Here is a 24683-nt window from a genome sequence, read left to right on the forward strand (position 1 = left end):
CGCTGCACGGCCCGGCGCGGCCCCGGTGAGCCAGCACAGCGCGGCGGGGCCCGGGACGGCGGCGCCACCGAGGCCGGGCGGAAGCGGCGGGCAGCGCGGCGCTGACGTGGCGGCGGCACCGGCACCATGCGGGACGACGACGACGACAGCGGCGGCTCCTCGGTGAGTGTCCGCCAGGCTTTTCGCCCGTGCGGCCGGGGAGCCCGGCCGGTCTGCGGGCCACCGCCAGATGGGCTCCGACGCTGGGATCGCGGGAGCGAGCGGCTTCCCCTGGCCGCCGCTGGGGCTGTGCGGCCCTGAAGGGCTCCGGGGAGCAGCGGCGGGAGCGGCTCCTCTCCGCCCGAAGGCCTCGGGACGGGCCCGGGCCCGGGCCCGTTCGGCCCGGAACCGGGCAGGAGCCCGGAGCGGGGCGCTTTGTCCAAAGGCCTTCCTGGCTGGAGGACGTACTTCCTGCAGTGTGCCGGTAGGAGCGGGAACGTGGGGCTGGAGCGGGGCGATCCCCGAAGGATCCCGAGCCCTCCCGCGCCTCGCGGGGACAGTCGGGGCCCTGCTGTGGCACCTTCACTCAGTTTCCGTGTCAGCCTCGTCCCCTCGCGGGTTTCTGTGCTGTCCTTAGGCACCGTCCTGGGTGCTGGGTCTCGTAGGGGCTCCGGCGGCAGCAGCAGCCGTGTTCCAGCTCACTGCAGCGGCCCAAAGTCCGTCAGCAGACAGAACCCACCACGCTCCATCTTTTCGGGCTCTGGGCCACTGTTTCACTTTCTCTCAGCTGTGCAAGGAAAGAGACATTTTGTTTTCCTTATGTCCAGCCGTTGGGCATTTCTGCATACATTAGCTCTCTGTTCTTTTAAGTAGGAAGTAAAAGGTATAAATGAAAAAACACAGAACCTAAACACCAATTTCTATAGATGTTTCCTTCATAACTGCTGTTATTAACTTCTCAGAAAGCCTGACAGATAATTTTCACTCTCCCTTTTTGTTGCAGATCCTTAACTGCCGCCAAAGTTCTTCATACTAATCTTCACTCTTAGGCAAAATTTTTTAGCTATAAAACCTCCATGAATCTTGAAACACATGCCATGTTTGTCAGTCATTTCACTTCTTCTAATCATAGATTAAGCCAGTGAATTGCAGCAGACTCTGCCTGCCTGTTTATTCATTTTTATCTTTGTAATCTCACAGCTCTGATTTTGTTCTGACTGCTGCTCAGTGAGGTTTCTGCACATTTCTGATGAGATTTCCCAGACAACGCTGTTGACACTACTGTTTGGGTGTAAATAATGCAAACACAAGCATCCAATTGACTTTCCTTCCAAAGGAGACAAGATTTCACTGTGAAGTCATTGTGGGCAGTTGTGAATTTTCTCCTGCTGCTTCCCTAACATTTCCATGAGAAGACTCGGGCTGGAGGCCCAAGGAGAGCCTGACACTCCACAGGCACAGTTTAATCATTCATATGTTGGTATCAGTGCCTGCTTCTGAACTTCTTAGCTGATGCTTGGGGTGTCTCGCACTATAGGTAGTGTGCATCACATTTTTCTGTAAAGAAGACAGGTAATTTAGCCATCATTTCTTTTTTCTTCCATTTTCTTCTCTTGGGTGTGTTTGGTTTTGTTTTATTTCGTTGGATTTTTTTGGTTTTTCTTTTCAGGTGTTTTGGGGTGATTTTTTTGAGTTTTGTTGTTGTTGGGGTTTTTTGTGGGTTTTTTGGGGGGGGTTGGGTTGTGGTGTTTTTTGGGGGGGGGGGTTGGGGTTGTTTTTTGGGGTTTTTTTGTTTTGTTGTGGTTTTTTTGGAGTTTTTTTTGTTTTGGGGGGTTTTTTTTGTTGGTTGGTTTGTTTGAGGGTTTTTTGGTGTGGTTGATTGCTGTTGGTTTTTTTCGGGTTTTTTCTTTTTCTTTGCAGTTTTTTAGCCAGTTCCTGTACCTGGCAAAACGCTACCTTTTTTCCCTAGGTTATAGTTTTGGTATTATATATACTTCCACCAGGCAGTGATTTTTATTTTCTGGTCTGTTTTGTCATCACTTTTCTAACGAAGAATATCATTCAGTCGTGATCAGTATGGAAGAAGGTGGTAGTCTGTGATTGTCCACACCCTAGGAGCAACATACAGCAAACGAGTTGTTCACACTGACTTGTAAATGTACTTTTACAAAGGTGTGTTAAATTACATGTCTTAATAGGAGCATAGCAAGTGATAAAAAATCTTTGTTAAATAAGGAAAAGGGTGCTGTGATACAGATAAAGTGAACATCTGGGCATGATGGGGTATGATAAAGTGAGATATAAAATGAGGGCATGAAGGAGACTAGAGAAAACATTCTAGGCAGGATAAATAGAAGGATTACTTCATTGAGGAAAAATAAGTACTGTGTAAAAACTAGCAAATTAGTATCTAAAGTACTTGTCATCAGGTAGTAAAGTGTAGGCAGAAAACATTTCTGGGTGAATATAGGGGAGACAAGGAACACTCCATGCCATCCCATTGCAAGGGGAAAGATTGGCTTTCTTGTGGGGAGTGTGGAAGGACTCATCCCTGTTTTGATTTCTGTTCTAATTCAGCTGGAGTTGGAAAGGTTAAGTGTTTCCAGTGGCAGAAAACAGTGGTTTGTTTTTCAAAGGGTGATGCATGCACATCCTCAAAGTGCAGGTGATTGTGCTTGGCTGCATAGTGAAACATGCTAAAATAAAACAAATGATGCTTCTAATGTGAATTGTTCTGCCCTTTTAGGACACCAGGACTGGACATCACAGACAGCAGAAGCTCAAGAAGCCCTTGGGAAATAAAAAGTATGTGAATTTTTTTTTTTTTTGTTTGGATTGACTGAGGGCAAGAAGAAAGCTGAGAGAATCCTAGTGGAAAACTATATCTGGTCTTTATAAATATTCTGAATTTTAAGAGTTGCAGCAATTTTAATTAGCGTGTTGAGAGTCTCAGCTGACTTCAGTTTGTAGGAAAAGTGCTTTTCTGACACTTCAGTCTGTATCAGCTTTCTTTTATTTTTTTAAGGATTTTAACATAGTGAAGATAAATATGATAAGTCCAAGACCAAATGGTGCTCTGAAATAAGTTTGGGTATTTGTGCATTTGTATTTTGGGTGTGAGTGCAACTTAAAGACTTTAATTTGAGAAATCCTCTCCCCATGCTTCTGCAGTACCTCCTGAAACATAGTATGTAATGACCTGACCTGACGCCATCAGTGTCCCTCCCCACTTATTAATTCCTGGATTGATGTGTTAAAAGGTGAGCTCCACAGCTCAGAGTATTAATAGAATTAATAGACTTAATAGAATGGCCATCAGTCATCACTCCAGTGATCTGGTTATTTCAGTTGGAAATTGTAGTGGCAATGGGATACATTACAAAAGGATGCTGTTACCTCTTTCCTATTTACATAAATGGTATTTGCCCAGAGAATAGATATTCTGTGTTTCTCTGACACCTCATTCAGTTTGCTGTCATGTACAGGAACGTAGATGTCCAGGCATTTCAAGGCCTGAGAGAAATACTTTGGAACAGTGAAGCAAAGTTCATTCTGATCTCTAGGCAAAAAAATGAGTGCTGCTGATTAGTCTAAAGTAATCTTAATGTAGTGTGGTTTGTAGGATATACAGGAAGGTTGTCTTCACTGCTGAAAGCCTTGCTAGTTAAAATTCTTACTGGCATGAAATCTTTAATTGTGTAGTGCCAGCCCTGACTCTGGGAATAGAGACTGAAGGACATCTTGCCATTTGTGGTATGGAAAATGTCTCTTCTGTAATGGTAGGCTGCAGAAATATTCTTCTATTCCAATGATAAATGCATATTTTTAAGTTAAGGTTCTCTTGCGCCTGCTTCTGAAGTTGAAAGTTTGAGACAGGAGGAATATTTTTTTCAGTTTATCTTGACAGCTTACTGATGTCATTATTAAAAAGATATACTAAAAGAACAACACTGAGGATGTTTTATCTTGCTGGCACTTTACAGTTCCCAAAACTCAGGAGATTCAGTGAACTGTGAGATTAATTTTTAGAATACTTGGGAAGATGAGGAGGATGTCATCTGTCAGGTTTATTGTGGTTGTGTGTATGTGTATCCATGTACACAGGAATTAAACTTGATGTTTTCCAGGTCTAAGCAACTCGAGGAGGAGGAAGAAGCTGCTGTTCCAGGTGTGAACAGTACCTGTGATGACACAGACACCAACATTTCCTCTGCCTCACCAGAGGGCCCAGTGAATGGGAGTGCAGAGCCCAGGAGCAAGCGCACCATCCGCAGGCCTGCTTACTGGTTAGAAATGAGAGGAATGAAGAACAGTGTTAACAAGTCTTCAGAAGAAAAAGGTATTTACCACTCTTGGTCCAAGGCAAAACTGATTTTCTCTCTGGTTCTTTGGTGAGAGATTCTTTTGCTTCTGAAAGACATGCTGCAATTCTACCAAAAATTATAAGCTTGCTAGTGCTGCTCATGTATAGAAAGAAATTAACTTCTGTCACTGCACGAACACGGGTACAGTTCCCTGACATTACACAGTTCCTTTTGAGTGACTTGTCTATTAAAATAATCATTCTGTGGCTGAACTCAATACTATCTGTAGAAGAGATAAGCATAAGAGTTACACCAATCATATCAGAAATAAGCTTCAAGAGCTTTAAAAATAGAACCATCAACACTAAAGATGTGGCAAAGGGGACCATTCAGCAGTATTTGGGATTAGACACAGTTTTTGTGGTTGGTAGACCATTATTTTTTAAGGTTATCTTTATCTACTCACATTTGTCAGTTACAATTTTCTGATTTGGAATGGTGTGGGTCTTACGATGTTGTAGGAACATTCAGATTTCCTGGCCTAGGAGCTGTTTTCCAAACTTTTTGTGTGGCAGAGAGTCAAAACTTCAATCTTCTTTAATGCACTTTCTTCTTACCTCTAAGTCAGGATCCATATTCAGTTCTGTTGTGGGGAGAGGCAAATTCAGTAGCTTGATAGAAGTGAGATTGCTGTAGCTCCACAGCCCCAGGTCCGGTCAGCAGCAAGACTGAGTAAGTATTCTTGTAGGAACACAGACATACAACATAAACAAACAGGAGCCACACAGATCAGCATTCACACAAACAGGACCAACAGCCTCCATCCTTGAATCCCTAATCCACTCAGTACCTGGCCTTTGGATGCCAGTCTCCTCAGTTGCTTGTCCCTGGATGTGCCATTGCCAGTGGTGGGTGAAGACCTCCTTACAGAGAGGGTCACAGTCACAGACCCTGCTTGGTGTCAGAGTGACAACATTTGAATACTGACCAGTCACCTATTTGCAAGCAAGTGTTCTTTGCTGTCGTTTCACACCTCTATTTTCCCACACATGATCAACCCCAAACTGGGTAATTCTCTCTCTTTCCCTCCCTTTGATACCACTCCTAAACATCCTAGTCTTGTGTAATCCTGAGCTGTTCTCCACTCAGATCCTAGGTGCTGCATAACCCTAGGCAGTAACACCACACTCTCCTTGCTCACTGTTCCCCCCTTCCCCCTTCCAAAGGGTGATTCAGAGAGGGGTTACCACTGACTTATCCTTGTGGATCTCCTGGGACAGACCCAGGAGGAAGCTGTCTGTTTCTTAAAGTCTATGACTGGTGTTCCCTGCCTACCATTGTGCTTCTGTGCTTATCTGTATTCATGGAGATAAGACTATGATGAGCTTGGAAATACTCAGGGCAGCCATGATGTTATTTGGGTTTCTGTATGCTCCTTTATGTGTGAGTGCAGGTGAGGTTTTTATGACATAACCTAGCACTTTCTGTGTCTTTCTGAGGATTATTTTTCCAGGCCATACTGTGGCACTGTTTCTTCCATACCTTCTGTATCAGAGTATTGTGGGCCATGGGGTGCCGAAATGTTGCTGAGAGAGAAGGCTGTGTCTGGTTCATTGGTGTCCAGGTGTCTCACAAGAGCTACTTTTGGTTTTTTGATTAAATATTGAATACAAGGATAAGATGAGGCAGCAGTAGACTCAAAGCTGTTACCCACACTGAATGCCAAGACTGAAGCATATCTGTTCTTACTTATCAGGAGAAGTACTCTTGAAAGGCAAGAGGAAATCTGAGCAAAGGGAAGGCAAAGATGTTAAAGACTCTCCCAAGAAGAAGCGGAAGATTTCAGGTAATACAAATAACTTGTAATTCCTAAGTACAAGTCTCCAGGTACCTCAGACTTCTCTCCCAATTGACATCTTCTGGAGTTTTCAAACTATTTCTGATTCTGAATGTTTTGTTCTAGGAGACCATTGAGTAGTGTCTGCTTAATCAGTGGGAGATGATCTAATTTCAGTCTTAGAAGTCAAGTAAAGGGAGGGAGGAAGGGAATTATAGAAGTATACGCCAGTCTGCATCATTTCAGTTTCCCAAAAGATTATAGACTAAATAATCAGACACATTACTTGTAAACATCTGGAGACTGAGCAGCTGATAATAGCAATATGGGTTTGTTAAGAAGAAATCAAACCCAAACACTTCTTTTTTGCCAGAAAGACCAAGGAGAAAAATGCTCAGCATCAAAGGTCTTTCATTCCTTCAAAAGGTTTGTCAGTCAATGGTTAGGTGCAAAGGAAGGTGTACAGGTGGTGAAAGTAGGAGCAGGTGGCACAGAAGTGTACATTTGCTGTCCAGTCTTGCAAGAATGAGGTCAGGAAAACCAAATCCAGCCTGGAGTTGAATCTGGCAAGGGATGTAAACAGCAACAAGAAAGGATTCTACAAGTACATGAACAGCAAAGGGAAGACCAAGGAAGGTGTGAGTACACTGCTCATCAGAGCAGGGGAGCTGGTGACAAATGACACAGAAAAGATACTCAGTGTTTCCTGTGACTCAATCTTGATCAGTTAAAGGAATCCTTCAGGAATCCCAGGAGCCTGAGACCAGACAGAGGGAAAGTCTGGAACAAGGAAGCTTTACACTCAGTGAAAGAGGTCACCTTAGAGCACTTAAACAAACTGGATTTACCGAATCATTTGCCAGTAGTCTTGGTTAAGTGGGAAGGTCTGAGGGGGCTGGAGGTCAGCCTGTGTGACACACGTCTGCAGGAAGGGTCAGAAGGAGAGTCCAGGAAACTACAGACATGTTGCTTTGGCCATAGTGCCAGGGAATGTCATGAAGCAGATTATCTTGGGTACTATTCATGTGGCATCTGCAGGACAACATGGTGATCAGGCCCAGACAGAATGAGTTTAGGAATGTCAGGTACTGCTTGACTAACCTGATGTTCTTCTGTGACAAGGTGATGCACTTAACAGATGAAAGAAAGGTTGTGGATGTTACTTACCTGGACTTCAGTGAAGCCTTCTGACACCATTTCCCACATCATTCTTCTGGAGAAACTGGATGCTCATGGCTTGGACAGGTGCACTCCTTCCTGGGTAGAAAATTGACTGGATGGCTGGGCCTAGAGAGCCATCCATGGGGAATGGAGTGACATCCATCTGGGGCCGGTCACCAGTTGTCTTCCTCAGGGCCCAGTATTTATTTGGCCAGTCCAGTTTAATATCTTTATTGATGAACTAGATGAGGAAACTGAGTGCACCTTCAGTAAGTTGACAGGTGACACCAAGTGGGCTGGGATGTGGATCTCCTGGAGAGCAGGAAGGCTCTGCAGAGGAAACAGGACAGGCTGGAATGATGGGCCAAGGCCAGCAGTGTGAGGGTTAACAAGGCCAAGTGCCAGGTCCTGCCCTCCTGTCACTATAACCACATTAAGCACTCCAGGCCGGGGCAGAGGAGCTGGAAAAAGCCCTTTGAGTGTTGGTCAAGAGTGGCTCAACACAGGCCCAGCTGTGCCCAGGTGAGCAAGAGGCCACTGGCCCCTGGGCTGTGCCAGGTCTGGGTGGCAGCAGGGCCAGGGCAGTGCCTGTCCCCCTGTGCTGGCACTGCTGGGACACCTCCAGTGCTGGGGGCAGCTCTGGGCCCCTCCTGACAAGAGACACCTGCAGGGGCTGGAGCGTGTCCAGGGCAGGGAACGGAGCGGGGCAAGGGACTGGAGCCCCAGGAGAGGCTGAGGGAGCTGGGAAAGGGGCTGAGCCTGGAGAAAAGGAGGCTCAGGGGGGACCTTGTGGCTCTGCACAACTCCCTGACAGGATGGTGGAGTCAGGCTCTGCTTCCACAGAACAAGTGACAGGACAAGGGGAAATGGCCTCAAGTTGTACCAGGTTTAGATGTGATACTGGGAAAAATCTTTTGCCCCAAAAGGACTGTCCAGCCTTGGCACAGCTGCCCAGAGCAGTGGTGATGTCCTCATCCCTGGGAGGATTTGAAGGGCATGTGGCACTTGGGGACATGGGTTAGTGGTGGCCTTGGTCGTGCTGGGGGAGCTGTTGGACTTCATGGTCTTAGAGAGCTTTTCCAACCTAAACCATTTATGATTCTAAGTCCCATGAGGCCTGACAGGTTGCACTGAGTGCAGAAAGCTGGCTGATGTCATTGTGAGGCCACTCTTGATTATCTTTGAAAGGTCATGGCAACTGGCAGAGCTTCCTGGAGGCTGGAAGAGAGAAAATATCACTTGCAACTTCAAGGACAGGAAGAAGGAAGATCTGGGGAACTATAGGCCAGTCAGCCTCACCTCAGTCCCTGGGAAGCTGATGGACAGAATCATCCTGGAAAGCATTTCCAAACACATGAAGGACAAGATGGGGATTTGGAGCAGCCAACATGGATTCCTGCAGGGAAAATCATGCTTAAATTGACCTGATAGCCTTCTGCAATGAGGTCATTAGCTTGGTGAAATGGGAGTATAGAAAGAAGGTTCACCATCTGTCCCTATATTCAATTCTAACTATTGTTTTTGTCACCAAGGACTTGGAAGGATGTAGACAGCACAAAGCTGAAAGTGACAGCAAGTGTATTGGAGAACTGGCTAAAAGTTTAAGTGGTCTTGACACTAGAGAAACAGTTTAAAAATAGGACAGAGAACAGTGTAAAATTCAAGATTATATAGTTTGGGAACAAATACACTCACAGCTGAAAAACAAAGAACAGCCTTCCAGGAGTCAATGCTTCAGAAGAGGATCCAAGATCTGTAACAGATCAAAAGCTGACTACAGACCAACAGTGTCATAGTTGTTTTTAAGAAGGCAGATGTTAGACTGAGCTTTGAGCAGGAATGTAGACTTTGTGAAGTATTAGACACGTGAAGTAATTCTTTTGCTCTATGGCAGGGTGACCATGGAGTGCTATTTCCACAAGTAGGCGCTGCCATTCAGGAAATGTGTGGGACAACTGAAGAGGACAGGGAGATGAGAGCAAACAGCATAATCCATACTGAATCAATGAGAGTTTTTAGTCTAAAGAAGATAGGAATGAGTAGAGAAATGAGACTCTGTTTTGGTTGTCATCAGATGGACTTCAGCCAAACTATGCACAGATGATGTTTCAGAGCCAGGACTTCCCATCACCTGAGCTTTGTGTATGAACAACCACAGAACTTACAAAAATATTTGGGTGGGACTAATGCCTGCCACTATAAATAGATTTTGAAAGGGAGTAGGAAACATAATCTTGACATTGCTTAAAAAAAATAAAATACAGAACATTTCTGAATAACTTTAAGACAGCAGACTAAATAGCAGCGTTATAGCAAAGAAATTGCTTTTTATTGTAACACAACTACCACAACTGAGTCTTCTGGCTTCTCTTGTTTGTGTTATAACAGGAAAAAAACAGCAAACTGGAACAAAAGAAAACTCCAGAAAGAAAGAGCACCGTGTTCAGAAAGAGCCAGAAACCTATGAGACAGGTAAGAAGAGGCAGTAGCTAAACATTGTTGATGAAGCAAATAAAAGATAAATGCGATTCTAGGATTTGAATCTGAGCAACAGCTGTGTTTCTGGTGTTTCCATTTAGTAGTTCACTTTACTGGTGACAAAGAAGAGCTGGCTGCTGTGCTGGCATTGTATCAGTACTGCAGAGCAGGACTGAAAGGAGTGCACACACAAAGTTCCACGTGCTCTTGCCATTGCATAATGTAATAGTGAAGGGCAAATCACTTTTTGAACTCAACAGAAAGCCTGCTAAAGTAGTTGCAGTTCTGTGAATGGTTGACCCATGATGTCCCCTCAAATAGATGGTTTCACCCAAAGATACCTCCTCCCTCTCCTGGTTGTCAGTTACTCCCCAAACCCTGCCCCTCATTCCAGAATGTTCCATGCCAATCCCCTACTGAACCAACCCCCTGCCAGTTACCCCACCTGTTTGGTTGTCAATCTATGCTAATCCCTTCCCCTAGTGCTGGAAAGTTTTGTGTTGCTCAAAGACCCATTGGATTGTTCAAGCTGTACCCTCCCACTGTGTTCTCCCATTTTCCTCTGTTTTGTAAGTCCCTCCTCAAGCTCCTCCCCAGTTTATCCCTGATGGTTAGTTTATTGTACCCTCCCCTTGTACCACCCCATGCAAAAAGCCTGGTTCTGCTCTTGCCATCAGACTTCAGCTTGGGATTTCACAAAGAGGCCAGAAACTGGAAATCGTGCCACACAGGGTGCTTTTCCCTGGCTGTTGAGTATCCCAGCCTGGTGGTCTGTGACTGCTTTTACTATTGTCTTGGGTTGGGAAGGCAGGTATCTTCCAGGGAAAGCTGGAGTTTTCCTTGGAATGGGGAATGTAAACCAGCACCCCCCTTTCCCAATTACAAATTTGCAATTAGAGGCTTTCAGGCAAAGATTTGGGAAGACGGATAGCAGTTCTTTACTGGGAATATTAATAATACAAATGTAGTAGTACAAAAAACACCCCAAAACAAACATAAACAAACAAAAATCCTAGAAACCCTGACAGAGTCAGAAATACAGCCTGACACCCTGTTTGTCAGGGTGTTGGAAGCAGTCCAAAGGAAGCCCTCCTGGAGTGGCAGATGTGGCTCTGTTGGAGTAGAGATGGTCCTACTGTAGACTGTAGAAAAAGGGTCCAGTAATGGTGAGATGGGTCTGGTCTTCTCCCAGGAATTCTGTGGGAGCACTGGATATCTGCTGTTCCTACAGCTCAGGTTTTATCTAAGTAGGAGTGGTTTGGATTCCCCCAAGCAGCATCTCCCAATGTGATGATGTCATGTGTCATGTCTTTAGTGAGCCTGAAGGGCCCAGGACCAGCAGATCTCCCCCTGGAGGGAGGATGGCTGGGGAAAGGGATGAGGAACAATGCCCCACCTGGTGTGCACAGCTGGCCCAGGATCACAAGGCACCCGCCCTCTCCTCCCTGCCCTTACAAGAGATGAAGAAAAAAACATCTCCCCAACAGCTTTCAACAGATGGAATAGAAAAAACTTTTCTTTGGTTACATCACCCAAGACAACTATGAAAGCACTTTTGCCAAAAGAAAAGTTTACTCAGCACGCCAAAGTAATTGTGTGACAGAAATTAACAAAGGAAAACTGTCCACTGGTCAAGTAGAAGAACACTCCTTAGAAGGAAATGATATATTGAAGAGTGTTTGTAAAATGCTCTTTGAAAAGCAGCAATGTGTGCCACGTGACATTGCATACCCAAAGCTGTAAGTGAGCTACATGTGCTGAAGTGCTGGACACAGGTTTGGTAGCTTGTGACCTGTTTCTTTTTAGAGTTCACTGTCCACACCGAAGGAGAAAAAGATCCTGTGTTAGCACTGGTATTCTAAACATTGTGTTTCAACAGGTAGTGTAGAAGAGCAATGGTCTTTAGAGATTCAGGACAAAGGCCGAGTTACCTGTCCAATGTGCCGGGCTGTGGTCAGGAAGACTGTAGAAGGGCTGAAGAAGCATATGGTAAATTGCAAAAAGGTAAGAACACAAGAGCTGAGCTCTGGTTTCTTTACTCCTCTTCAGCTTACTGATGGAAATGCCTGCCTGTTTTGTGTTGTATTTAAAACCAGTTTCATCTCATCAGCATGTCCTTAAGTAAGAGTTCTTCGTACATCTGTAAGAATAGTGCTTGGTGCTTCTTGCCCAGCCTTTTGCTGGAGGTTTGGGGTAGTGAACAAGGGTGTAGTTACTTCATTGTTCCACTAAGGTTTTATCTCCATAAAATCTATTCTTAGAAGACAGTTACCAGGCCCAAATAAATTGTTCTGTTCTCCTGCTCCTTTGCCCCAAAGAGTTTTCCACTACTTTGGTTAATTTACAGTTAAATGCACCATGTCCTTGTTTATTTCTAGGAAATGTTCACGTGTCATCACTGCGGGAAGCAGCTGAAGTCTTTAGCAGGGATGAAATACCATGTCATGGCAGACCATAACAATCAGGTAACACAACTGCTGTGCAGCTAAAACTCCTACAGGCAGAACAGGCTTTGGTCCTTTCCTGGTACACAAAGAAACAGAAGATGGAGTGGTTTTTTCGAGTGTTTTAGCTGTTCAAATCTCGTCTGTCTGCTATTTTTCCAGTGAGGCTTAACATCTGAAAAACAGTAGAATGTTACCAGATATGGTAGGCGTGCAACATCATAGAAAGAGGGATGAATTTCTGTTTAGGCTGGTAATAAGTCACACACAGAAGGCATTCCCAGTCAGAAGGAAAAAGATTAGGCTGCAATTTTCAGTCCTTTGCTAGAAAGGAGGAAGTTTTTCTACATCTAGACCAGACTAAATTTGAGGTAAAATAGCAGAAGCAGCAATTAGTTCTCATCTCTCTTTATTGTAAAAATACTAATCTAACACTAGATTAGTACTTATACTACAATTTGCTTTTCCTCTTTGCTCTTGCTTTAAAGAAGGCAATGTCTCCTGTTGTAGTTTTGAGGAGTTAGAGCTTTTGAAAAGGTCACTTGGAAGTTTGTGTAATGTTCAGATAATTCACTCTGAATTTTTTTGCACAGTTCCCAGTACTGCAGTTTCTGAACCCTACAGCTGTATTAGTAAATTATGCAGATCAGGGATCATGTTCTGGCCCTGAGAATTAGGTCTGTCTATTATTTTACTCAGTCTAGGTGTAATATTAGGTAAAGTAGGAAAAAATAAACCACCATCAGAGAGAGAATAAGGAACTTGAGCTGTAGTTCAGCACAGATGAATAACTGTTGCAAGCAGTCTGTTTCACTTTAGTCAGGTTTAGTGGAAACAGTAGGACCAGTAAATGTTTAAGATGCATCATTTTCTGTCAGTTTACTCCTTTTAAAGGTAATTCCTCTTTGGTTTAACCCCAGCCACGGCCAGGCCCCACGCAGCCCTTCACTCTCTCTCCCACCTGCAGGGTAGGGGAGACAGAGTGAGAGAACTCATGGGTTAAGATAAAGACAGTTCAATAGATAAAGCACCCGAGAAAAGCAAAACAAGAATTCATTCCCCACTTGGGCAGGAATGTCCAGACATCTCCAGGACCACAGCGCTCCATCGTGCATAACAGTGGCTTAGAACAGCAAACATCATCACTCTGAATGTCTGCCCCCTTCCTCCTTCTTCCCCAGCTTTATGTGCTGGTCATGGTGCCATATGGTCTGGAAGATCCTTGTCATCAGTTGGGGTCAGCTGTCCCAGGTATGTCCCCTCCCAGCTGCTTGTGCACCCCACTCGATGGCAGTATGAGAAAAGCCCTTGGCACTGTGCAAGGGCTCAGCAATAGCAACACCATCTCTCTGCTATCAACCCAGTTCTCAGCACAAATCCAAAACACACTCCCATACCAATTGTCACTTCAGCCATAGCCAGCACAGATACAGAAAGTGATCATTATAGTAAATACATGTCTGTAAAATCATAAGTTGCAGAGATCTAATTATTTTAGAAGCTTTCCTGCCCCAGTCTGTTGAGTAATGAATTCCCTGTGAGAAGAACTGTAAATGCTGAGCATCCTGTGTTTTTCATTCATCTTTCTGCTGTGCTTTAGCCAGCTGTGAAGGAGGGAGAAGAGCTGGACGAGCAGCTTGAGCGAGACCGCCTTCGGAAGGTTTTGAAGCGCATGGGAAAACTGAAGTGTACTAGGGAGGTAAGCTGCATTGTGCCAAGGGGGAAAAAAGGGTTAAACAGCAGTGAATGCACAAACATAAAACATGAGGGTGGTGTTGAGTATGCTCTGGTGCTGGCCAAAGCAAGATATGTTTCAAGATCCCAACTATGCTTTTAAGACAGAGCAGCTTAGAATCATAGAATAATTCGGGTTAAAAGAGACTTTTAATAGTCATTTCAATGCCAATTCTTTGTCGCAGATTTTGTCTGTCTGAATAGACTAACATTAAAGTTTTCTACCTACCTGTTTCTGCTCTGTCATGATAAATGATAGTACGTTGATTAGCAAACTGTGGATCCTGTTCACACTGGTTGTGTAATCCCTTGAAGAACAGTTTTCTTCCATGTATTTTTCTTCTGTGTTGACAGGGCTGCACAGGCAGCTTCACCAGCATAATGGGATACCTATATCACATTAAAAAATGTGGGAAGGCTGCTTCTGAGCTGGAGAAGATGGCTATGAAGTGCCATCACTGTGAAAAAGCATACAGATCAAAGGCAGGACTTGTCTACCACCTCCGATCCAAGCATGGGCCGGTGAGTGCACCCTGCAGTGCTTATCAGAGGGCTCTGGTGGGACTCCAGCCACTCAGACTTGAGACACTTTTGTAGGCTTTTGTCTGCTGCTTTATTGGGGAATTACAGATCACAAATCTTTGCGTTTTTCCTGCCCCTGGATTTTTTTGTCCTTGATGGTTTTCTTCTAGCAGCAGCTGTTGCTTGTCTGTGACTAGGATGAAGTTTTTTAGTAGTAAATCATCACGGCGGCTGTAAATGAGCTGACTTTTGTTCCCTGAAAGACTGATGCTGACTTAACTCCTGAGATGCTTTCCTTTGCTCTTAAAAGACTCAGCACTGGAGCAGAATGGCCAGTTTTGTTGTCCATGAGGGTTTTGCAGTGAATGATGGAATACCTTTCAAAACTAACAACTCCATGAAGCTCTCTGCTTGAGCCTCATTGCTGTGATCCCTGTGAGCAGATCTGGGGGTCTGTCTGACAAGTGGGGGGCATTTCTGTCCTATGTCTGTGACAGTAAACTGTAGCTGCTGCAGCCTATTTGTGAGGGATTTGGCAAAACTTTTATTCCCAGTATTTAGTGTAACTGAAATAGGAAGTAGTGAAAGAGGCTCACTTTTTTGGGCATTCATTGCAGGTCACTTTCCTCCATGAGGAGGGAAAAACAGAGAACCTGAAAGAAATGGAATGGGAGCAAAACAACACAGGCAGAGTTCAGAGGAGATCTGCAAAGGTGGCAATCTACTATCTCCATGAGCTGGCAGGAGAAGAGCTGGCCAAAGAGTGGCCCAAAAGAAAAGTTCTGCAGGACTTGATTCCAGATGACCGGAAGGTACAAGGCCTTAAAAATGCTTTATAGGGTTCAAGTTTATACCTCTATATCTGATGAGTCTTGTGCTGGCTCCAACTCCATGTTTATGGCATTTGGAAAGCAGTATGTTGTGTGGGGGATTGGGTTCTGCTCTCTCTCATCTTAGATCGCAGTACTTGTACAGCAGCAATTGCTGTGGAGGGAGTGTTTTGTTCAGGCAGGCTGTAATGACTAAAAAGTCCTATTGCTGGAATTCTCAGTGGGCACAGGGAGCATGTCCAGTTATGATGATTGCTCACAGGTGATAGGCTCAAGATCCCTCCTGCTGTGCTGAAAGGTCCCAGCAATCCTTCCAGTCTCTCATACATGCTGTGGTATTTCACAGTGTTTTAGACTTCAGAGTTTCCAGCAGAGTCTTTTAGGCTGTGAGTGAAACCCAAGAGAAAAGGATGCTTTATGATTTCAGTGGGATAGGTACATTTAGAGGAATTGTTGTAGTCAAGGCAATGGGAAGTTTCAGGTTCTGATATTGTGGGGCTTTTCCAGATTCAGTTACGTTTCTAGAGAGTTGGTGGCAGGAGAACATTGATTATTGGGAGTTTGCCTGTTAGAGTAGAATAGACAGCACTTCTATCTCAGCCTAGAAGAGAAAATTCTGAATAGCCAGCATTACTTCCAGCTCTCATTTCCATCTTTGTCTCAGCTGAAATACACTCGTCCTGGACTGCCCACATTTAGTCAAGATGTGCTGTGCAAATGGAAAACAGAGATAAAGATGTACCGAAGAGTCCACTGCCCAAACCAGGTAATCCTTAACTGTTTCTGAAGCCCCAGAGGGGGCAGATTTCAGGTCTGTATGAACCAACAGCTTCCCACAACCTTGAAACTGTAGTTGGTCTCTCTGTTGGAGACGAATCCTGCTCCATCTCAATATGGTTGTTTAGTGAAATCAAGACCTTTTTTAGTCTTGGGGATGCTCCTATAGATAGTCCTTTACATCAAAATGCCCTGAGGACGATCCTTTTGAGAATATGTGAACACTTGAAAGCCAGTAACTTGGTGTCAGGCTGGTACAGGTTTCTCATCCAGGTGGGCCGTTGGTCCATTTGGAGGTTTGAATAGTGGGAAAATACCAGGCCCCTGCCTTTCTATCTAAATCTAATCACAGAAGGAAGAAGTAGAGGTGGAAATACAAGAGCAATCAAAGTTTGTCTGGGACAGCACTTAAGTTTTTTTCATTGTGCTAGACAAGCTTTAAGCCCTTTTCAACCTGGCCTTGAGCACTTCCAGGCATGGGGCAGCCACAGCTTCTCTGGGCAACCTCTGCCAGGGCCTCACCACTCTCACACGGAAGTATTCCTTCCCAGTATCCCATCTAGTCCTGCCCTCTGGCAGTGGGAAGCTATTTCCCCTTGTCCTGTCACTCCAGGTCCTTGTCCAAAGTCCCTCTCTGGCTCTCTTGGACCCCTTTAGGCACTGGAAAGCTTAGTTTCTTACAATACCTTACAGCAGTCACAATCACAGACAGCCCCATCGGTGGAGGTGGTGGTAGACATCTCTGTGTGATGCATGCTGTCAGAGAGCCAAGGGTCAGTGGGAGCTGCCCTCTGGCCTTGGTGGACAGATGATGCCTTCCCCCTGCCCTACCTTTCTCCCCACTATTCAGGCTAGCATAAATTCCAAATGTCAGAATTGCAGCACCATGTTGTATGTGGAGCTGTCTCCAGGGAGCAGCTGTCCTGTGTCACCAACCAGTAATGCAGCAGCAGGTCTTCTCCTGCTTCCTGTTCTGCAGCCTGGGCTGAGGGCTGAGCACAGTGTGGTACCCCAAGACTGATGCCTGAAGCTCCCCATGGGACAGGCCTCTAAAGCTGCCCTTTGAAGGGCATTTTGAATTTTTGAATTTTTCCTCTCTTGCACTTCAGGCAGAAAGCAAACTGTCAGTTTTGTCAGGCTGTTGATAGAGCGTGAGTGTAACTGGTGCAGGAGACTTTTTATTATGTCCAGGTGTGCTCTGAAACTGGAAATAGAAGTACTAAGCTTGATGAAAACTTAACTCTTCTAGTGGTCTTTTTACCAGAAACTTTCTGGCTTCTGCCTCTTTTTTGCACTTTTGGGATTGCCTTCCAGACAATGCTTTATTATTTTTTGTCCAGGAAGAAGTGATTTCTTGCTAGCATGTTGTTCACATGCTTGTTCTTTTTTACTGTTTCAGGGTTGTGAATCTGTGTATGGCAGTGTCTCAGGACTCAAGTCTCACCTTGGCACATGTACCTTGGTTGGTAGTCTTCCTCTTAATAGTCCCACTGTCTCTGTCCCTCTGATAACCCTTAGTTCAAGTTCTTGTCCTGCTAATCTGAGATCCTCACAGATCATGGATTCACAGAAGGGTTTGGGTTGGAGGGGATCTTAAAGATCATCTCATTTCAGCCCCCAGTTTAGGTGCTCCCCCAACTGCTGAGGAGGTTGCCATTGCAAACAATACTTGAGACCAGGGGGAAGCACCTGAATGGCATTCCTTTTAATGACACAGCAGTTCTACCTGTAGATTCACAGCCATAAGAGCAGTTTTTCCAGGTGCACTGCTGGAGACCTTATGGCATCTCAGAGAGCAGTCCTGTGCTTTGTGGGCACAACTGCTCACTCCAGTCAGTGCTCCTGTAGCTAAAGCTGTCTGCTGTGGATGAGAGTTTCTAGTTTTTATTGCTGGGTTCTATCTGAGCAAGATTCAAATTAAATATATAGGTTTATCAGCCTCCTGGTCCAGCAGCTCTTGATGAAATTTGTTTGTTTGTTTGATGCCAGGGAGACTTTGTGGCTGGTAAATACAAGTGTCTCCTGTGTGACAAGGAGTTCATCTCAGAGAGTGGGGTCAAGTATCACATCAATTCTGTGCACGCTGAGGTAAGGCAGGCAGAGTGGAACCTCAAACCCCAGGCTGTTGGAGGTGGGGAGAGTGTCTGAAAAAGAAAATGCTGGATATGTGCCATGTTTTACTTTCTCCTTACTCACTTGGGTCCTTAAACTTAGCTGGTCTTACATGTTAGTCTGGGGAGCAAGTGTTGTGTCCCAAGCTGCTGCTGCTCTGTTCAGCTCTGCAGCATTCCCTGTGCCTTCAACTAGGCAAAAATCAAATCTGAATCCTCTGAGAAAGAGTGACACCTGAGGAGACACATCAAAGAACAGAGCATTGGTAGGCAGTTGCCTTTCCAGAGCTCACATTTCAGGGAAACCTTGTCCCACAGCACAGCTATATAGTAAGCCCTGATAGGCTTTATTTGGCCTTTCCACCACCATCAGTACCAACCTTGTTGCCTTCCAAACCTGCAGGACTGGTTTGATATGAATACAACAACCACCAAAAGCTTTGAGAAGCTGATGAAAATTCGCCGAAGGGAAGAGCAGAAGAAGCAACGGAAGAAACGCCCTTTGGCCAGAGGCAGGAAGAAGAAGGCTGGAACCCTGGCTGCCAAGAAGCTCCCCGCTGCTGGAGTTGAAAAAGTGAGAAGAAAGAGAGGCCGTCCACGACAAGTGGACAACAAGAATGCAAGCAGTGAGGCAGGGGCACCTGCTCAGGGCTGCACAGAGAGCTGATGTCCCAAAAACCGGCCGCAAGTGAGGCCGAAGCAAATCCCTGGAAGATAAGAAGGAGTAATTAATTCTAAGGCTTTTCACTTACAAGCCCCACTTCTGTCAGGCTCGTAACCCACAGCACTAATACAAGCAACTGAATGTCTTTGGGACTGTGACTCAATTCTGCGGGTGGCTTTGATACTGAAACTTCTGCATCTGGTCAGTTGTGAGGAAGACAAACCAAAGCTGTGGTGCAGAGGCTGCCTGTGCTGGTGTAATTCCTTTGGACAGCAGCACTGACAGTGTACCCAGTGTGATCCCAGCTCTGGTTGCAGTCTCAGTTTGGTCATTAGTTGCTTGTTTAGTGGTGTCCAGTACAGCAAGTGTCTGTTTTGTCATCTTCCTCTGATGTGTGAGATCAGGGTGCTTTTTTTACAGTTCTTCTCTTAAGGGACAGCAGAATGTTTAGGTCTCTTCAAGGGGAAAATCCTTTGTTGCACAGAATGCACACAAACTAAACATGAAAACAGTGCTGTGCAGAATGTGGTGCGAGAATGTGGTTTCTTGTCTGTTGGTGTTCTTGGTGCCATCCCTCCTCACACAACACACCCCAGCCTGCCTGCAGGGTTGTTGTCCTGCATGTACTGGTGATGTTCAGTTGTCTTCTCACTTTCTCTTCAGAACTCCACAATGCTGTACTCAGCAAATGTTCACCATGTTCCCACTCAGTACAATAAACCCAGGAATTAAAAGGTTTTTCATACTGGTTTTCAGTCTAGAGTCCAGTTTCCTGTCATTTATGAGTTACTAACTAGACCTGCTCTCTAGACATGGATATTCTTGTGGTTATTCAGTAACATACTCCTCCACATAACACGGCACGGGGAAAAAAAGCCTTCTCCAGCAATCCATCCTTGTCCACTAGCGGTACAGCAGATTGTTTGCTGGATTGACTCAAGCTGGTACAAGGTGGTGGCACTGCTGTCAGTCCACTGCTTGTGAGGAGAGACATCTGTCCCAGAGCACCTGCAATCCTGGTGCAGTGGGGCTGAGGCAGCTGCCCTGAGAGCAAAGTATTTAGCAGAGAGACAGAATCACCTCTCTCACCTGCTGTCCACACTCCTGGAGATGCAGCCCTGGATACTGGTGGTTTCTGGGCTGCCAGTGCACATATGGCCAGGTTGTGCCCGATTCTGTTATCCATAGGACCTTGTCCACCAGGCTGCTCTCCATCCGTGGATTCCCCAGGTTCTGGATGCCATCTCTCTGCTCCAGCAAATCAGTTGCACCAGGCAGCTTGGATGAGGACATTATGTAGTGTGTGCAACAGGCCCTGGAGAAATGCTGATCACTGACTGCCCCAGCAAACTGGTCCTTGCTGTTATCAATTGTACTTGAGCAAGTACATATTTAGAAAGAGCTCCAGTTTTGAAGAAATCAGAAGTGATAAAAGAAACCAGCCAGTCACTCAATACTTGTTGCAGTGATTCATTGTACTAAAAATGCTGTGTTTTCTCATTGGGATTTGTTTTCATTTCAGCCTCTGCATCCCATACTGCTGAGTCCAGGTAACTGAAATAGCTTTATGGTATCAGAAATTTCTTCCTGCATATTTGTAGTCATTATTAACTCCATTACATAATTTGCTGTATGAGCTAAAGAGGCTTCTTAGTCTCAGTCAAAACAGGTTTTTCACTCTTATTCCTGCTGTGCATTGTTCTTTGCTGACATGTTGTATATTGATTGGTGCATTTTTCGCTTTTTTAAGTCCAGAGAGATGAACCAGGAATTAGCTGCAGCATTTTGTAACAGTCTGGTTTATGTAAGATACAATGATAACCTTGCTCTGCTCTCACCTACCTCTTTTTGTCCTCAACTCCTTCACTACACCGTTGATATTCACTTTTACCCTCTTAGGCACATTTTTCAGTTGTTCTGCAAATGCCTCTGAGGACTCATCTTTCTTGTTTCCAGAAACTCGACAGAGTTTAAGGCCAGACAGCACATGATGAGCACATTCTGAAACATTGTAGTGGATTTCACAGAACTACTCTAGCAGAGACCTTAATAACTATGTTTTGTACAGTAACTTTTCCAGAAAGCTTGGTTTTAATCTGCAGATTTTCTTTGTAATTGTTATATAATGTCATTAACATTCTTGACAAAGATGTTAAATAGCTGCAGACTCTGGGATTCTCTGGGACAAATCCTCATTTACAATTACTTAATATCAAGCATTTAATGTGTTCCACTGATGCTTGTATAACATGTGGGGCCAAGAACAAGACCTTAGAGAAATTTATTATGTCAATGGCTACCTTTACCTAAATGGACTTGTAATTAATTAAAGAATAATATTTACAGAAAACTCTTCTCTGTGAAACAACATTGGCTGGGTCTTACTTATGATGCCCTTTAATGTTGGTGTGTCTGGCAGATTTCAGACATTTCAGACTACGCTGTACTTACTCATCACATGTCTTTAAGTACTGGCACACTTGAGTTTTGCTTTGAGGGCCTGGAGGGTTTTTTTCTTGGAAGAGGAGAGAGATTATCTTTTGGTTTGTGAGTTGTTCAATTGTTTCATTTTTTCTTAATCCTCAAGGATTTCCCCATTGTTCCAAGATTTGTTAAAGGTCATTAATAATTCAGTAATTTTCATGAGATCACTTACATCCTTCCCTGCAGTAGCTTTAAGGTTTAAGCTCTTTTAATAGTGCCAAAATGTCCAAAACCACGGAGCTGTTCTATTGAGAGAAAACTGTGACAGAGGGTGCACTTCACACAGAGACATCCCCTGCAGTTCATCATTGCTGCCTGCACGGAGCAGTCTGGTGCTGAGTGTGGCATGTGAGAATGAAATCATTGCAGTCATACCCTTCGCTCTGTCACTGTATCAGGCTGGGCCACAGCCCCTTAGTTTTTCACATCTCTGTTGGTAAGGACACCACACCGGGGCCAGACAAGCTCTTCCACTGCTTTGCTTTCCTTGGAGTGACATCACCTGTAAATCAAACGTTTCCCTGTGCTGCTGCAGGTTTTTGGGAGCAGGTGTTGATGGAGCCATGGCCTGGAACCAGCTTCTGGAGCAGTCTGATCCTAGGTGTTTGCTCAGCGACCTTGAAGGCAGGTGGAGGGTTAATGTCACCCTGGGATGCCGTGTGACTCTGATGCTGGTACTGAAACCAGCACTAAGCATGACATCATTTCTTCAAGTGTTGCTTGGCTCTGAAAGCCAGCTGCCTTCAAAATTAAGTAGGTCAATCTTATCATTAAAATATAGTGGAATGAGAGATTGGAGGGGGAGGTGGTTATATTGGACAGCTCTGCTGAGACATTAATTAGCGCAGTGTCCTCTTTTATGCATGCTGTGTCAGGTCCAAAAACCCATCTGAATTATGCTCAGAGGTCTTGTAAATCAGCCGCTTTTGTTTTCAGAAAGTGCAGTTGCATTCAGAAGCAAGCCTCTGTCTTTGGAAGCTGGTAACAAAAGCCAGGTAGTTACTCAAACATAGCCTGCCCTGAACCACAGAATGACCATAACCAGAGATGTGGTCCCTGTGGCTGCCTGTGCAGACAGAGCCAAGTTAAAGGTTAGGAGAATCACAGCCAGTGCTGTCAGCCTTTTTTCCAGTTCTTCTCATTGCCAAGGAGGCTGTCAGCCCTCCGTGCCACTGCAGTGTGGACTGGTCCCTCATCTGCCTTTGGCTGGCCCTGCTCCCGCTGCCACAGCCCACGCACTGCCACAGGCAGGCAGTGGCACAGGCAGGCAGTGCTGCCCCAGGCCACGACAGGTGCTGCCTGTGGTGCCATTTTTGGGGACAGCTCCTTCACCTCATGAGAACCAGAGACCAGCCCATGCAGCAATAAGGGTTAGAGGAAAGAGGGGGGCTCATATGCAAAGGAAGAGTGTGAATGGGAGACAGATCTAATCTGATTTAAGTACTTGGTAAAGAGGTAAACTTCAAAAGAAGACTTCCATGCACAGAATCGTGGAATGCTTTGGGTTGGAAGGGGCCTTTAAATATTAACTAGGCCAAGACCCTGCAATGAGCAAGATTGTCTTCTACTAGATCGGGTTGCTCAGAACACCATCCAACCAGATTTTGAATGCTTGCAAGGATGGGACACACCACCTCTCTGGGCAGCCTGTATGTGTGCCTGGCCACATTCATTGTGAAAATCTTCCTTGCATCTAATCTAAATTAAATCTCCCATTTAAACCATTGCTCCTTGCTCTACTGCACCAGGCCCTACTAAACAGTCCATCCCCATCCTTCTTGTAGGTTTCCTTTAGGCACTGGAGGACCTCTGAGGTCTCCCTGGATCCTTCTCTTCTCCAGCCCGAACACCACCAGCTCTCCCAGCTGTCTGCAGAGCAGAGGGCTCCAGCCCTCAGAGCATCCTCTGCTCTCACCCCAGCAGCTCCATGTACTTCCTCTGCTGAGAACCTCGGAGCTGAGTATCTTCAATTAGATTTTGCTGAAGCTGCAATTGGAATTGCCAAAAAAATTTGAGAAGGCTCTGGATCTCTTTAAAAAGCAAGACTTGTGTCACTGTCCCCTGTCCCTGACAGCTCCCTGTCCTATGGCGTGGAGATCCAGGTTCTACACAGGTTTCCCCTCCTTCCCATGCCACCTTGGCTCTGCCCCTGGCTGTGTGGAGCACTGCACAGCTCCAGGTGGAGCACAGGTGGGCTCAGCACAGCACTGAGCAGGGACATGGCAGAGCCAGGCTGCCTGACAAGCACACACCCTCTCTCCCCTTTCTCCAGGACCTGTATCTCTGCTCCCATATTACGGGAACAGTGGCACAGTCAGCACAAGCAAACACAAGGAGCAGATCCCAGTGCCAGTGATGCAGCTGGCAAATTACTTTGGCCCTGTCAGAAGCAATGCCAAGGAGAGGGTGTCAGGAGAATGGCAGCAGGACAGTCCTTGGGGTGGAGGAGTAGCTGGAAACTAAATCAGCCTTCTGCAGTCTCACACTGAGAGGACGATCAGCCCTGGTCTCCACGTGGGCCAAGCCAACATGGAGTGAAGTTACAGCCCAGCCATGAACAGGCCATCCCAGTCTCTGCAGCAGCCCTGTATATGCTTGGCAGCTGTCAGACATCTAAAGAGAAGCTGTCAGCACATCCCCCTCAGTTTCATAGTTTCTAGGCTAAACAACTCAGGCTAATTTAGGCTTTCACCGTAAGCTGCTTTGCCCAAAACTCCTTCCTAAGGGAATTGTATTGGGTTTGCATGGCAGGGTTTTGGTAGAGGCAGGGTTACAGGGATGGCTTCTGTGAGAAGCTTCTAGAAGCTTCCCACAATCCAGCAGAGCCAAAGCCAGCTGACCCTAAGACAGACCTGCCATTGGCCAAAGCAGAGCCCATCGGCAATGGTGACAGTGCCCCTGGGATTTAAGAAGGGAAAAACTGTGCACAGCATCAGGCAGAGAGAGGAGGGCAAATGAGAGCAACAGCCCTGCAGTCCCCCAGGCCAAGGCAAAAGAAATGAGAGGAGGGCCTCCAAGTGCTGGGGCAGGAATTCTTCTCCAGCCTGTGGGGCCCAGGTGTAACAGGGACCCACCTACAGGCCAAAAAGATCCACACAGGAGCAGAGACCCACCTGCAGCCACCAGAGGTCCATGGGAGAGCAGAGACCCACCTGCAGCCCATGGAGGAGCCCATGTGAGAGCAGAGGAGGAGTGTGAGGACCCTTCCCCTGAGAAGGAAATAGTGGAGGAGACATGCTGGGATGAATTGATCCCATTCTCTGTCCCACTGCACTGCTGAGGGGCAGGAGGGAGAGAGCTGAGCAGTGAAGCTAAGCTGGGGAAGAAAGGAGCAGTGGTGAGAAGATGGTTTTACAAT

At 45.7% G+C, this 24683-nt stretch overlaps 1 protein-coding gene across 1 annotated transcript; it reads left to right on the plus strand.

The window, feature by feature from the left end:
• The first annotated feature begins 107 nt into the window (after window positions 1–107).
• ZNF512 (zinc finger protein 512) lies at window positions 108–21191 on the plus strand. The gene is given in 15 exon segments (XM_066314477.1): window positions 108–162; window positions 2726–2784; window positions 4107–4318; window positions 6040–6129; window positions 9670–9753; window positions 11639–11763; window positions 12138–12224; window positions 13804–13902; window positions 14292–14459; window positions 15077–15271; window positions 15954–16055; window positions 17466–17528; window positions 18056–18154; window positions 18581–18823; window positions 18825–21191. Coding segments are annotated over 15 exon segments (1707 nt in total). The 5' UTR covers window positions 108–126; the 3' UTR covers window positions 18870–21191.
• Window positions 21192–24683: the final 3492 nt, after the last annotated feature.

The sequence above is a fragment of the Sylvia atricapilla genome, chromosome 3 (assembly GCF_009819655.1).
Source record: "Sylvia atricapilla isolate bSylAtr1 chromosome 3, bSylAtr1.pri, whole genome shotgun sequence".
In the NCBI taxonomy this organism is placed as follows: Eukaryota; Metazoa; Chordata; class Aves; order Passeriformes; family Sylviidae; genus Sylvia; species Sylvia atricapilla.